General features: G+C 41.2%; 1 protein-coding gene across 1 annotated transcript in view; it reads left to right on the plus strand.

Moving 5' to 3' along the window:
- uck1 (uridine-cytidine kinase 1) overlaps nt 1-13220 on the plus strand; it is a 34642-nt gene extending 21422 nt beyond the window's left edge. The window contains exon 7 of the mRNA XM_060935621.1: nt 165-13220. Within this exon, the coding sequence (XP_060791604.1) occupies nt 165-364 (200 nt within the window). The 3' untranslated portion in view covers nt 365-13220. The remainder of the gene's footprint in view (nt 1-164) is intronic.
- Nucleotides 13221-13899: the final 679 nt, after the last annotated feature.

Below are 13899 nucleotides of genomic sequence, written 5' to 3' on the forward strand. Positions count from 1 at the left end.
CTATTTTCAGTTTTCTCTCATCCCTTTGGCATGCCCCTTTCTCTCTTTATTACCTCCTTTTCCTTTCCTGTTCCCCACACTTAACATGTCACTTTTCATATTTTTCATATTTCTGTCCATCTCATTTCACTGTCCCACTTTCGTTTTTTTTTTCTCCCTCTCAGTGGCAATTAATTTGATCGTGCAGCACATCCAAGACATCCTAAGCGGCGATATCTGCAAGTGGCATAGAGGAGCTGCTAATGGACACGTCCCTGAGCGGACCTTAAAGAGGAGCGTGGACGAAGCAAGGGGGAATGCAGATGGAGGAGGGTCCAATCCCACAAAACGTCCCCTACTGGAACCTAGCACGCGGCCACATTAGCACCCAGATACACAGGGGAATATGCTTAAAACTTTAAAGGTAGAAAAATTTTGCATGCTTATCACACAAATTCACACGCACAAACACTTTAAGTGTTATGATTCCGTTTGTAACTCAATCATACTGTTAACGAACAGAAACAGGAAATTAAGCTTTTTTTTTTTTAAATGCTGCTCAAAGAAGTCAATTCTATGAAAAGCTGTATCAGTGTTAATATTGGTGTATGTAAAATAAAATTTCTCTCCACATTCACTGGATGAAAAACAAAATGGTGGAGCGTGTTGCTGAACCAACCGAGGATGAAATAAAAACTACTCAAACAAAACCCCAGAAATGATCAAGTACTTTAAAAGAAACAGAAATGGCTAAAAGAATAGTGTCGTCCCCCCCCCCCCCCCCCCCAATAGCTCCTGTTCCATGCTCCAATCCAGTTGGTGGCAGTAATGCACCTTTAAGTTGACTTGCCAACCGCCAAAAAAAACCTAAAGAAGAAGAAAAGAAGAAAACCCCCGAAAATACAAAAAAAAGCAAAATATGGAATAAAAGTATTTGATAGTAAGAACATTCCTCCCCCCCTGAGAATTATTATAGCATTTTTTTTCACAAATTGCGACTGTCATTTTGCCTTTTTACATTCTAAGCAGAAGTGATTTTGTCGGACATTTTGTACAAAAGATTTTAATTATCGAATTTGCAAAAAATAAAAATCCTGTTTCTCAAGATCCAGTGAATGTGGACAGAAGACCATCATTTCACTCGCTCATCGTACATGGCTTACAGCTGACTTGGCACTACGCGCCTCATCAGCTGTCAGGTCATATACGACTTGATTTTGTGGAATAACTGTTTATAATTACTTGCACACACATTTATCCAGTGTACACAGTACGAGTCAAAAGTTTGGACACACCACCTACTCATTCATAGTATTTTCAATATTGTAGAACAATCCTGAAGACATCAAAACTATGAAAAAGCATCTGGAACATACAGCCCCAATTCCAAAAAAAGTTGGACACTGTGTAAAACTTAAATTAAAAACAGGATGTGAAGATTTGCAAATCATGGAAACCCTATATTTCATTGATTTAATGGTACAAAGACAACATATGTCGAAATTGAGATTTTTGTTTTTTGAAAAATATATGCTCATTTTGAATTATGTCCGCAACATGTTTCAGGAAAGTTGGGGCAGGGTCAACAAAAGACTGAAAGAATAGAATGCCTTGGTCACTGCACAAATGTACAACGAAATTTAGTTCATCATAGGAGAGCAAAGCTGCTGCGCACCACCACTCTTGGGTACTTCAGCCCAAGGCCATTCCATGTTAACCTAACAGCATGTCTTTGGACTGTGGGGGAAACCGGAACACCCGGAGGAAACCCACGCAGACAGGGGGAGAACATGCAAACTCCACACAAAAAGGCCCCTGTCAGTCGCTGGGCTCAAACCCAGAACCTTCTTGCTGTGAGGTGACAATGCTAACCACTGTGCCGCCTGGTAAACACCGTTCAGCTTAACACCATTAAAGTTGTTTAATGCTAAACTAATTTGGTTAACTGGCAACAGGTCAGTAACATGATTGGATATAAAAAGATCATCCCAGAGAGGCTAAGGCTACATCCACACGACAACGGCAACGAGATGTTATTTAAAAAAATATCGCGTCCACATGGGCACCGATCAGTAAAATATCAGGTCCATATGGCAACGCAACGCTTGCTGAAAACGATGCAATACACATGCCACACCTCTAGGGGCGCTGTAAGACGGTCCCTTCGGAGACACCAGAACAATAGAAGAAGTAAGGACGCATGCGCATAAACTATTATGCGCGAGACTTCATATTAGCCACAAAGTCAGAAAAATCTGTTCGTAAAATTACATTATAATGACCAAATACAATGAAAAGTATTTTTCCAGTCTCACCTGTGAAAGGTAATCCCATGTGATCTCGTTTGGACGGCAAACCTGTTGGTACAGTTAAACGCAGCACACGAATGAGGCATCTTTATTCTCCACTTTGACCCATCCAATATGGCGGCGAGGATGACGTATGATTCTACGCGGAAGGCGGCGTCTTTAATGGTCCGGAATAAATTGAATGCTACACGTTGATGGATTAATTTGTTGTTCTACGCCCTTTTTGAGGAATGTATTGTAGGACTTAAACCAACATCTGAAGAGGTGAGATCGCTCCTTTTTTTTTCCATATTTTTGCTGGCGGGATTGACTCTGCCCTAACTCTCTCTCTCACTTTGCACCATTACACAATAAATATTCACAGTGAAAATATTTTGTAAGCGCGTTTCATGAACCAAGTTATATGATTTGTTGACAACTCGCATCGAGTTCGTTACACTTCTACCCGGCGTGAAGCACTGACAGTCATGTGGTTGTGACGTCATCGTAAACAAATCCGTTCTACTCATCCAGACGACTTCGCAATGGCAACGTTGCCAGATCTTTCCACTCTGGAACCCGTTCTCAAAAGATTGCGTTTTGGGGCACCCAAAACGCCGGTGCCGTGTGGACGCCAGGCCGAAACGATAAACAATTGTATCGGATTCACCTGAATCCGTTGCCGTGGTGACAGGGCCTAAGTGTCTCAGAAGTAAAGATGGGGAGGGGTTCACCGCTCTGTGAAAGACTGTCTGGGCAAACAGTGCAACAATTTTAGAATAACATTTCTCAACATAAAATTGCTAAGAATTTGGGGATCACATAATCTATGGTACATGATATCATTAAAAGATTCAGAGAATCTGGAGAAATCTCTGTATGCAAGAGACAAGGCTGAAAACTGACATTGGATGCCTGTGATCTTCAGGCCCTCAGGAGACACAGCGTTAAAAGCAAACGTGTCTGTAGTGGAAATCACTGTATGGGCTCAGGAACACTTCAGAAAACCATCGTCTGTGAAAACGGCTCATTACTGCATCCATGAATGCAAGTGAAAACCATTATATAAACAATATCCAGAAACGCCATCTCCTTCTCTGGGCCTGAGCTCTTTTACGATGGACTGAGGTGAAGTGGAATACTGTCCCAAGGTCTGATGAATCAGAAGGAGAATTTTTTTTTTTTTTTTTTTTTTTTAGAAATCATGGACACCACGTCCTCCAGGCTAAAGAAGAGAGGGACCATCTGGCTTATCAGTGCACAGTTCAAAAACCAGCATCTGTGAGGGTGCAGTGTTTCCCACAGAAATTTTGGAGACTATGGGGGCAGCCCATGGGGGGGGTGGCGTGCATGGTGCGCGTGTCCAGTTGAATTGCAGGGGTGCGCAGGGGGTTGTTTAGCGCATGGCGTGTGCGTCCGGTTGAATGGCAGGGGTGCGCGGGGGTTGTTTAGCCTACTAATGCTACTAAACTAAGACTAACAAAGAACAAATTCGTTGGTATTGGTTATGCACCTTGTATTTTATTTTAGCATGTTGCTACAGAGGGCAGTCCTACAAGAACATATTACAGATAGCAACCAAACCAAAAATCCTACAATACTTCACACCCTGAAGTCCTACAAAACAAGGACTTCTAGCTCTGCTGTATGTCAAAAGTGACCCTGACAAATGCCTGCCCAATTTACAAAGACCACACCCTGCACTTGTGCATTTGATTTTTCTTGGCTTTGAGAAAGAGTTCGAGTGCCCTTTCATAATTTGTATCTTCTGGTTGTGGCCCGTTAATGGAAATCCTCAAGCAGGTGGCCAGGTGCTCTCCTTGCAGTCTGTTACGAAGGTCTGTTTTGACCTAAAATGGCAAACAACTTGTTACTACAATGAGTCATGTGATTGTAAAGCTCACTCTGAAATATTTAATTAAGTGAAAGTGAGATTGAACTTAGGTGGGATTTGAGCATAAAAACAATGGGTAAATGTAAATTGAAATTCACATTACTAGTTTGGCTGCAGATGTCCTTACCCTGTTCATTGTGGAAAAGTCTCTTTCACAATTCACGCTCGACACTGGCACAACAAGGGCAATCGCTGCTAAGTGGCCGAGTAATGGGCATATCTGCCCCCATTCATCGCACTCACTTGCTAGGAGTGTTGTGCTGTGTTCACACTTATACTGGTACGAAAGTGGTATAACTGTATTGATACAAAGTATACCGGTACAGTTTAGTGCATCTGTCCACACTAGCGAGAAATGTTTGCGGTTTTCTTTCACGGTAGTTGAAATGCGCGTGCGCGAAATGTTTCCGTGGTTACCGAGTAACTTACTTCCGAGAATATGGCGGATGAAACAACATGTGTGTGCTTTTTGTTGTCAATGTACAGTCTGTATTTCTGGTGGTCATTTATTCAGTCGAATCGTATAAAGCGCACGAGGCAGTTGAGAAAGAAACAAACGAATCTCCATTCTTCACTATTTTATTCAGCGAAGACATCGACTGAGGTGTGTGACTTTGCGCATTATATTTGTATTGATACAGAACAGCTTCATCTGTCCACACTACGCGAAGCGCTACTGTACCGGTACGAAACCCATACATTTGTTGCTGGGATTTAATGCTCAGTTGGTGGTGTTCGGTACTGATGTGGTGCTCCAGGTAATCCTTCCGATAATGGAGCGCACCAACCTCCACAAAGGGTCTTTTTTTGTTGGACCATTTCTTTAGGCCTACCTCAGTCACTACCTCTTCATCCTGAGGTGAATTTTGATCCCTCTTTTTGAAATAATTCAAAATGCTCATGATCTGAATTAACAAAAAAAATTTAGCATCAGTTTAATAAGGATCGGAGATTTTCTGTTACAGCTGTAGCATCTACAATAAGGCTGACATCGTCACCTGACATTCAACGCGTTGCATTAAGGCCTACGTTAGTGGAGAAACACTTCATCAGTAAATTTGAAAACGATCAAATTCGAGTCAAGAAGTTAATTTAATTAAGTAGGTAACTAACATTACATTCCCTTAATTATGTGGCCTAATAGCTTCACCTTTAGAAGGTAGCCTATTAGAAAAGGCTAAAAATAATTTAATGTCTTCCGTCTCACCAGTAACAAATCGCGTTAAGGCTACTAGCACTAATTCTCAAAAGTGGCATCGAAGTTCGCTCTCTGTTAGAATAGACTGCTTTTCCCTTTTAACATGTACATGCAGACCTAGATTAGTTTATCACTGCTGTCACTTCACGTCTCCATCACTTGCATAGACTGCGCACATACAATGTCAAGCAGGAAGCACTTCGCCGGTGAATTTGGAAACGACCTGATCCTGGTAGGATGATAAAGTTAATTTGACGAATTAGATAACTATATAGGGCTAACTAATATTGCCTCAAAATAGCCTACTGTTGCCTTACAGAAAAGGTAGGTTTGCCAGAATGAAATGGACAAAGTAATTTTACTGAAACAATACACTTAACGTCATCCATCAATGCGCTCTCCATACGCCTATAAAGCACAATAGCGTAGCCTAAATGTCACCTTCTCAATCGTGTCAAAGGCTACATAAAGTTGTATAAACTTACCTTAACATGTAGATGCAGACAGGATGTAGCTTATCAGAGTTGTCTCCTCACGCTGTCTCAGATAGGCAACGCACGCAATGTCAGGCCGGGTGCGTCAGTGTTGCCGTGCGTGTGGGCGCGGACTGAGACTATGGCGGCCCAAATTTTTTTTTTTTTAAAGATATTTTTTTGGGCTTTTTTCACCCTTATTATTGGATAGGACAGTGTAGAGACAGGAAATGAGCGGGAGAGAGAGACGGGGAGGGATCGGGAACCAAACCCGGGTCCCCGGACCCATGGCATGGCGTCCTATCCACCTGAGCCACGACACCCCCTATGGCGGCCCAAATTAGACTATGGCAGGGCACCATAGTCTCGTCAATGTGTGGGAAACACTAGGGTGCATTAATGCACATGACATGGGTAGCTTGTACATCCGGGAAGGCATCATTAATGCTGAATGATGTACACGTTTTGGAGCAATACGCTGCCATCCAGACAAAATCTTTTTCAGGGAAGGCCTTCCTTCTTTCAGCAAGATAATGCCAAACCTCTTTCTGCACATTAAAACTGCATGGCTCTGTAGCAAGAGTCCAGGTGCTAAACTGGCCTGCCTGCAGTCCAGACTTGTCTCCCATTTGAAACATTTGGCGCATTATGAAACGTAAAATACAGCAAAGGAGAAATTCTCCATCAGACAAGAATGGGACAACGTTTCTCTTTCAAAACTACAGCAATTGGTCTCTTCAGTTCCCAAATGTTTAGAGTGGTGTTAAAGTAGAGGTGATGCAACACAGTGGTAAACATGCCCCTGTCCTAACTTTTTTTGAAATGTGTTGCTGACATCCAATTCAAAATGAGCATTTTTCTTTCAAAAAAACAATAAAATTTCTCAGTTTCAACATTTTGATATGTTGTCTTTGTACTATTTTCAATGAAATATAGGGTTTCCATGATTTTGCAAATTATTGCATTGTTTTTATTCACAATTTACACAGCGTCCCAACTTTTTTGGATTTGGGGTTGTATATGGAATTATGAGGTAAACAAAGTGAAGAATCTAAAATAGGAAACATATTTTACAAAGTAGCCACCGTTTACCTTGATGCTTTGTACACTAACATTATCTTAAGCTTTATGAGGTAGTCACCTGGAATGTTTTTCAATTAACAGCTGTGCCTTGTCAAATTAATTAGTGGAATTTCTTGCCTTCGTAATACATTTGAGATCATCAAACAGTAAATGATAAATAATAAAAATACAGCAAATAGCCCTATTCCATAACTGTAGTAATCCATATTGTCAAGAACCGTTCAACTAAGTAAAGAAAAACATCCATTGTTACTTTAAGACATCAAGTGCCTTTTTTTTTTTTTTAATTATAAATGAATTTGATTAGAAACTGTGTTCAAACTTTTGACTGGGATTTATACATGCAGCTATGGAAAAAATTAAGAGACCACTGCAAAATTCAGTTTCTCTGGTTTTACCATTTATAGGTATGTGGTTGAGGAACTTTTTTTTTTTTTCTCTTCCTTTCCAAAATTCTCCATAAAAATAGTCTCAGCATTCAATTGCAGTAAATGACAACTGGTCAAAATAACAAAAAAGATGAACTGTTTTCAGACCTTGAATAATACATAGAAATCAAGATCGTATTCAGTTTTATACAACACAATACTAATGTTTGAACTTAGAATGTGTTCAGAAATCAGTATTTGGTGGAATAACACTGACATTTAATCATAGCTTTCATACGTCTTGGCATGCTCTCCACTAGTATCAGGAGCGAGGGAACATTATCAGAGCAGAAGGAAGCAAGTTTTCTTCCAGGATAACCACGTATGTGGCTTGATTCATGTGTCCTTCACAAACCTCTTTCCCCATTCCAGCCTTTCTGATGCACCCCCAGATCATCACCGATCCTCCACCAGATTTCACAGTGGGTGCAAGATACTGGCTTGTAGGCCTCTCCAAGTCTCCGTCTAACCATTAGACGATGAGGTGATTGGGGGGGCTGAAAATTGGACTCCTCAGAGAAGATGACTTTACTCCAGTCCTCTACAATCCAATCCTTTATGGTTTTTAGCAAACCTCAGCCTTCTCATTGATTTCCCCCCAGCTTTATTATCTCATCTCATCTCATTATCTCTAGCCGCTTTATCCTGTTCTACAGGGTCACAGACAAGCTGGAGCCTGTCCCAGCTGACTACGGGCGAAAGGCGGGGTTCACCCTGGACAAGTCGCCAGGTCATCACAGGGCTAGCTTTATTATTATTTTTATTATGTTCAATTTATATAGCGCTTTTCTCAAAACCCAAGGTCGCTTTACAGTTATAGGGAACAAATGAATAAAGTCCACCAAATAGAGGCCAGGATGTCAGGTGTAGCAGCCACAGTCCCACCAAAAGGCGCATGAAAACAAGTTCCACACTACCAGCACAGCCGTTGTGACGCCGCCAGCAACACCGCTCGGAACACCATGCCATGGATCCACAAAGCGAGCACAGAAGCACCGCCACGCAGAGCGCCGGTACGTCCCAAACCGCCTGCACAGCCATCGCGATGCCACCGAGCAACATCGCTCAGAACACCACGCCAAGCACTAAAGCACAGAGCACTGGACAACCACAATGTTAAAATGAGCAATGAGCTCACTGCAGTCCATAGCTAGGAGCACACGCATCACCTACGGCGAACCAAGGCCTGGAGGGAACCGACGCCCAAAACTGGGTCTGGAGCTACACCACAACTGGTGGACAAAAACACTCAAACAAAAAAACAAACCTCAAACTACACAAAAAATAATAAAATAAGAGAGAAAATAAAAGTTTAAGATGACTTCAACTCTGCCTGGAGGAGCCTGTTTCGAACCGTCCTTGCTGTGCAGTTACCCCCAGCTGCTATTTGCTATTCTTTTTGTAGGTCACCTGATGTCCTTCTACTTTTGTTGCGTGACGTTTGAAGGAGTTGACGATCATCCCAGTCAATGGCGAGTCGTTTTTGCCCTCTGCCAGTCTGTAACTTTTGTTGTCCCCAATGTCTGCTGATTGCCCTTGTTCTTATAAACTGCTGTCTTTTGAAATTGAGGATGGAAGCAACCTGATGCTCACTACATCCCTCTGCCAGTAAAGCTAGAATTGAACCCTTCTTTTTCTCACTCAGAACTTTCTCTTTTTAACTGTCTTGGCATGATGAATAGATATTTTTGTATTCCAATTAAATTGAAGGTACCATTAGCACTGTTTTTGCCATGCAAACTGGTCCTATTGCAAGAGGATAGTGATGACCACAGCAGTGGTTTTTATACTTTTCCTTGTTAAATAAGGTTTGGTTCAGGTGATCACCTAATCAGTACCTCATTCAGTAAAATGAGATGTGCTTGTGTTGGAATTCCAGCACAGACACTGGAATGAAATGGATGCTATACATAGAGATACTGAATTAAGAAAAAAAAATATGAAGTGGTCTCTTAGTTTTTTCCAGAGGTAGGGGTGTGTGTGTGTGTGTTTTTGTGTGTGTGATAATTCTCAAACTGTTGACTAATGCTATAGAAAATAATTATAATAATTTTTTAAACTGTTAAATCAATTAATAGTCCCAGGAGGTAAATATGATGTATTAATGTTATGCCTACTTGTCTCGCTTCGGTACATCAAGTTACCTTAACATTCCTTAAGCCTAGTGCACGTTACACAACTTTAGCCCTGGTCCTCAGTTACCCTTTGATTTTTAGTGCTCAGTTCCTCTCCAACCACAATGTCTATTTACTGTTTTCTCCTGTGGTGTCTGCTTTATTGATGTGATTTTTCTTATTCTGCAAACAGTTACTGAGATGCTGATATTTTCTAGCAGGTTTGATTACTCAGTGATGAATCGTGTAGTATGATATCCTCTGCACCTAGTTCCAAGTACAGCAACGAGAAACTGAGTCATGTAGTTTGGACTCTGTGCATATACACGAGAGGATCTGTAAATACCGGTAGCTCGTCTTACTAAACTGCACCATCTACATAGGAAATGCGGTTATTTGATTCAGTCTGAAGAAGCGTGAATAAAATGCATCTCCACTGGTGACAAGCATGAATGACCAGACTGGGGATATCAAAAGCCGAGGCAGGGAAATCCCCCCTCCCCCCAGCAGTTCACACGCAGTATAGAGATCTTGCAGTCACGTGACCGGAAAGTTAACAGCCGCCATCTTGTCGGTAAAAAACACAGCTGAATACTGCTGCACTCGTGTACAGAATGGATCAATTTCAACCGACGGACTACACGGCTCATTTTTCTAAAGAACAGATAACTAGATATATGTCTAAAATAAACGATCTACAGATTAGTGACCCTTATGGCTTACCGGACATAGTTTTCACGACCGTGTCAGTGGATATGGAACTGCCAGAGGTGGAATACCCAGACATGTATAATTACCTCATCAACTTTCCCTCGCTGTTCAGTGGTGAAGCACTGCGTGCTTATAAATCTCTGGACAGTTATCTTTACAGGAATTCAGGATTTGTCAGCGACTCAGATGTGGCATCTTGTAAACAAGAAAATAGCAATCCTCATTGGACGGGTAAGTCACTTAAGTATTGAGTATAGCACTGACCAGCCGATTATAGAATAAGGTAATTCCAGCTGTAATTCCAAATCGTCCGTCTTGTTTACCATGGATCTGGCGTTGGAGAGATAGAGGCTTGGCAGTGGAGATTTGAGTGGCTGTTTTCTGAGCTTAGTCAACAGGCCGGCTCTGCCTGCAGCCTTGCTTTTGCTTCCGCTCCCGACGCCGCCTCCTTCGCCTGCCAGACCCGATAACAATCCACGGAGACCCCGGTGGTCTCGCTATCTCGTCCGGAATGTTGTGCATGCGATGGAAATCGCTACAAACCGTCATTTTCTGCTGGAAACCCATGTCCAGTAAGTCCATACGGTTGTAGTGGATATTGAAGTCCGATACAGACGAACAACACGCAAAAATACACACAAAAAACCATAAAAAACGTGCACAGGTAGGGAGAGCTTGTAGCCGCAGCGGTTGTAGTAGAATTGTATATAGTAGCGTTTTCCAGAAGAAAAGGTAGAAGTAGAACCAGAAGTAGAAGGTGGAAATATGGCGTTTGACTGACAAGATGGCGTCTGTTACAATCTGGATTGGCTGTGACGTCACATGCAAGTGCTCCATAGAACACTTCTACTTCAAAATTACTGTGGTGTTCACAAAATTTCAGGAGAAAGGTTGTTCATTGTTTGTACAATCATATAGTTCTAGATGTACATTGAATCCAGATACCATGGGATGATGTGTAGTGGGATGGCAAGTTTAAAATATTTAAAACGGGTGTGCCCAAACTTTTTTTTTTTTTTCAGAGGGGGGATAAATTACACCGCATCAAAAATACCCCAGGGCTGGTCGTGTGTATACAGTGGGGGGAAATGAGTATTCAACACGCCAATTTTTTTTTTCTCCTATTAAACATTTTCCAGTGAAGCTATTCACAATGTTGAGCAGACACCGGTATTAACGCAATACCAACTACAGCAACTATTGTTAAAACTGCACAGAAAGAAATCCTAATATTCCAATCCATGAAGAAAAAAAAAAAACAAAATTTTGTGCATTAAAGTGGAATGACAGGACAAAAGTTTTGAACATGAACTGAAATGTAATTAATACTTGGTGGAGAAGACCTTGTTTGCTATGACCACTTAAAAGGTGTTTCCTGTATGAAGAAACTAATTTCGCAGTGTTCAAGTAGCATTTGGATTCCTTCTTCTAAATTAAATGATGAGTCATGATCTTCAGTTAATTCTACAAATTTTCTACTGGGTTTAAGTATGTTCATTAACTGGGGCCATTCCAGCATCTTTATTTTCTTCCTAAGGAACCAATTGAGAGTCTCCTTTGCAGTAAGTTTTGGATTGTTGTCGTGCTGGAAAGTCCACCCACGTCTCCTCATCTTCCTAGTGGACGGCAACAGATTCTTCTCAGTTTCAGTACATGACTCCATTCATTACTCCCTTTGGTAGTTTGGATTCCGCTGGTACCGTGAGAGAGAAACGGCCCCATACTATGATGGTTCCACGTGTGAAATTTACTGTGGATATTTTAAGTCCTATGCAGAGCCAAACATGGCGCTTCGGAAAGGGTTTTGTCCCCCCTCAAAGCACAGGACATTCTCCTGGTAATCTACAGGCTTCTCCAAATGTTTTGTAGCAAATTTCAAACAAGCGTCAACATGTCTTTTCTTCTGGCGTCTTCTGGGGTGGTGAGAATGGAGACAATGGCTGTTTAGTGCCTTGCCCATTTGTTTTCTCTGTGATAACTGTATCCATTGCTTCAAGCTCTTCAAGTGGTCCTTGCTCTTGGACTACTCTTCTGACTGCCCAGTTGGAAATCTTGCAAGGAGCTTGTGTGTGTGTGTGGCAGGTTGATGGTTGAGTGGTGTTCGTTCCACTTGCAGATAAGTCATGATGGTGCTTATTGGAACTTTTTAGGAGTTGAGAAATGCATCGGTAAACACTGCCATTGCTGCTCAACAATCTTGTTGTGAAGGTCTTGGGAGAGCTCTTTGCCTCTGTACATCATGAGAGGTTTCTGACATGACAACTTGGTGCCAAATGATTTGTTGACTTGCATTTACAGGTGGGTTTCACTTTTTCAAAGTGTGTAACTATAAACCTACCAACCCAGTTGATTCTAATTAGCACAGATAGAACTAATTGATGCAATCAGCTGGGTTGCTTATTCAATACTTTTTTTTTTTTAATGAATGGATTGGAATATTACAATTTTATGTGGAGGTTTGCTGCGTTAGTACCAATGTCTGTGACATTAAATACTAAAACATCTGTCCACAGGCCACATTTAGACTTGACATCCCTGATGTAAAATGACCTCCTACTTTAGGTTTGTCTCCGAGATTGTATCAGTGTGTATTCATCAGTTTAATAGACATCTCTTGCACTTTGACTGACTTACAAAGTATATGAAAATTTTTTCTTTAGTGAACTATGTAGATTAAACATGTATAGCAATAGTTTCTCATTTGAAGCACCTGAAAATCATCAAAGATCATTATGGGGTGACACTAGATTTAGGCCTTGTCCTGATGAAACTATTCATTACTGTTAAACTGGGTTTATTGGTTTTAAGGTTGACCTTAAATCAACCATTATAGACTTTGATTTTTGTAATTACACTTATTTTATTTTCTACCAATCCTAATGTAGCAGGGACTCTAGAATGTGTATTGTTTTAATTTCCTTAAAGCAAGTGTCTATAAATGAAGACTTAACTGCCTCATCAATTAATGACGATTGTGGTAAAGACTGTCATGTTCTTGTCCGTTTTCATAAAATGTGAAGGTTTTAAAAATATTTAACTCATTCTTTTAAAAATTTTGTCTGACTTAAGTATTTTAAATAATAAAATCTTGATTTTAAAAAGTATTGTTTTCTGGGTGACAGTCAAATTAGCAGTTGGGGATAAAGAAGTTATGCCACAGCAAAGCTATAATTTATCATGGTGCAATTTCTGTCCTTCATTAGTCAGGGTTTCACATTCATGTGATGAAAGATGATTTACTTTTTAAAATTTATCCTTTCACATATAGTTCAGTGGTACAGTAGGAGTGTGTTCATTAATGGACTTCTGATATGTTAACAGTTCCCTAAACGTTCATTCTCAGAATAGATGTATTGCCTTTGGACTCTGTTAAGGCCAATTTATGCTGACAACGCAGTCCTTGCAGATGGCGTCTGCGTAGCCCCCCCCCCTTCGCAGACGCTCTGCGTGCACCTCCCAAAAATTGTGACCACTGCAGAAGCCTCACAGACAAGAGGGCTCTGATTGGTCCACTCTACATCCGCTGTACACGCACTTCCGCTTCCCTACTTTCCCGGTTTGGTTTGTTTTCATGACCGCCATTTTTAAAAACACGAGCGAAGATGGAGCAGCACGAAGAGCGGTTGATCGAGGAAGTGAGGAAGTACGTACATCTATACGACTCCAGTTCTAGTCATTATAAATAACCGGAGGATAAACACTCCACTAACCACACCCACCAACTACTCCTA

This window comes from Neoarius graeffei, chromosome 12, assembly GCF_027579695.1.
Source record: "Neoarius graeffei isolate fNeoGra1 chromosome 12, fNeoGra1.pri, whole genome shotgun sequence".
Taxonomy (NCBI): domain Eukaryota; kingdom Metazoa; phylum Chordata; class Actinopteri; order Siluriformes; family Ariidae; genus Neoarius; species Neoarius graeffei.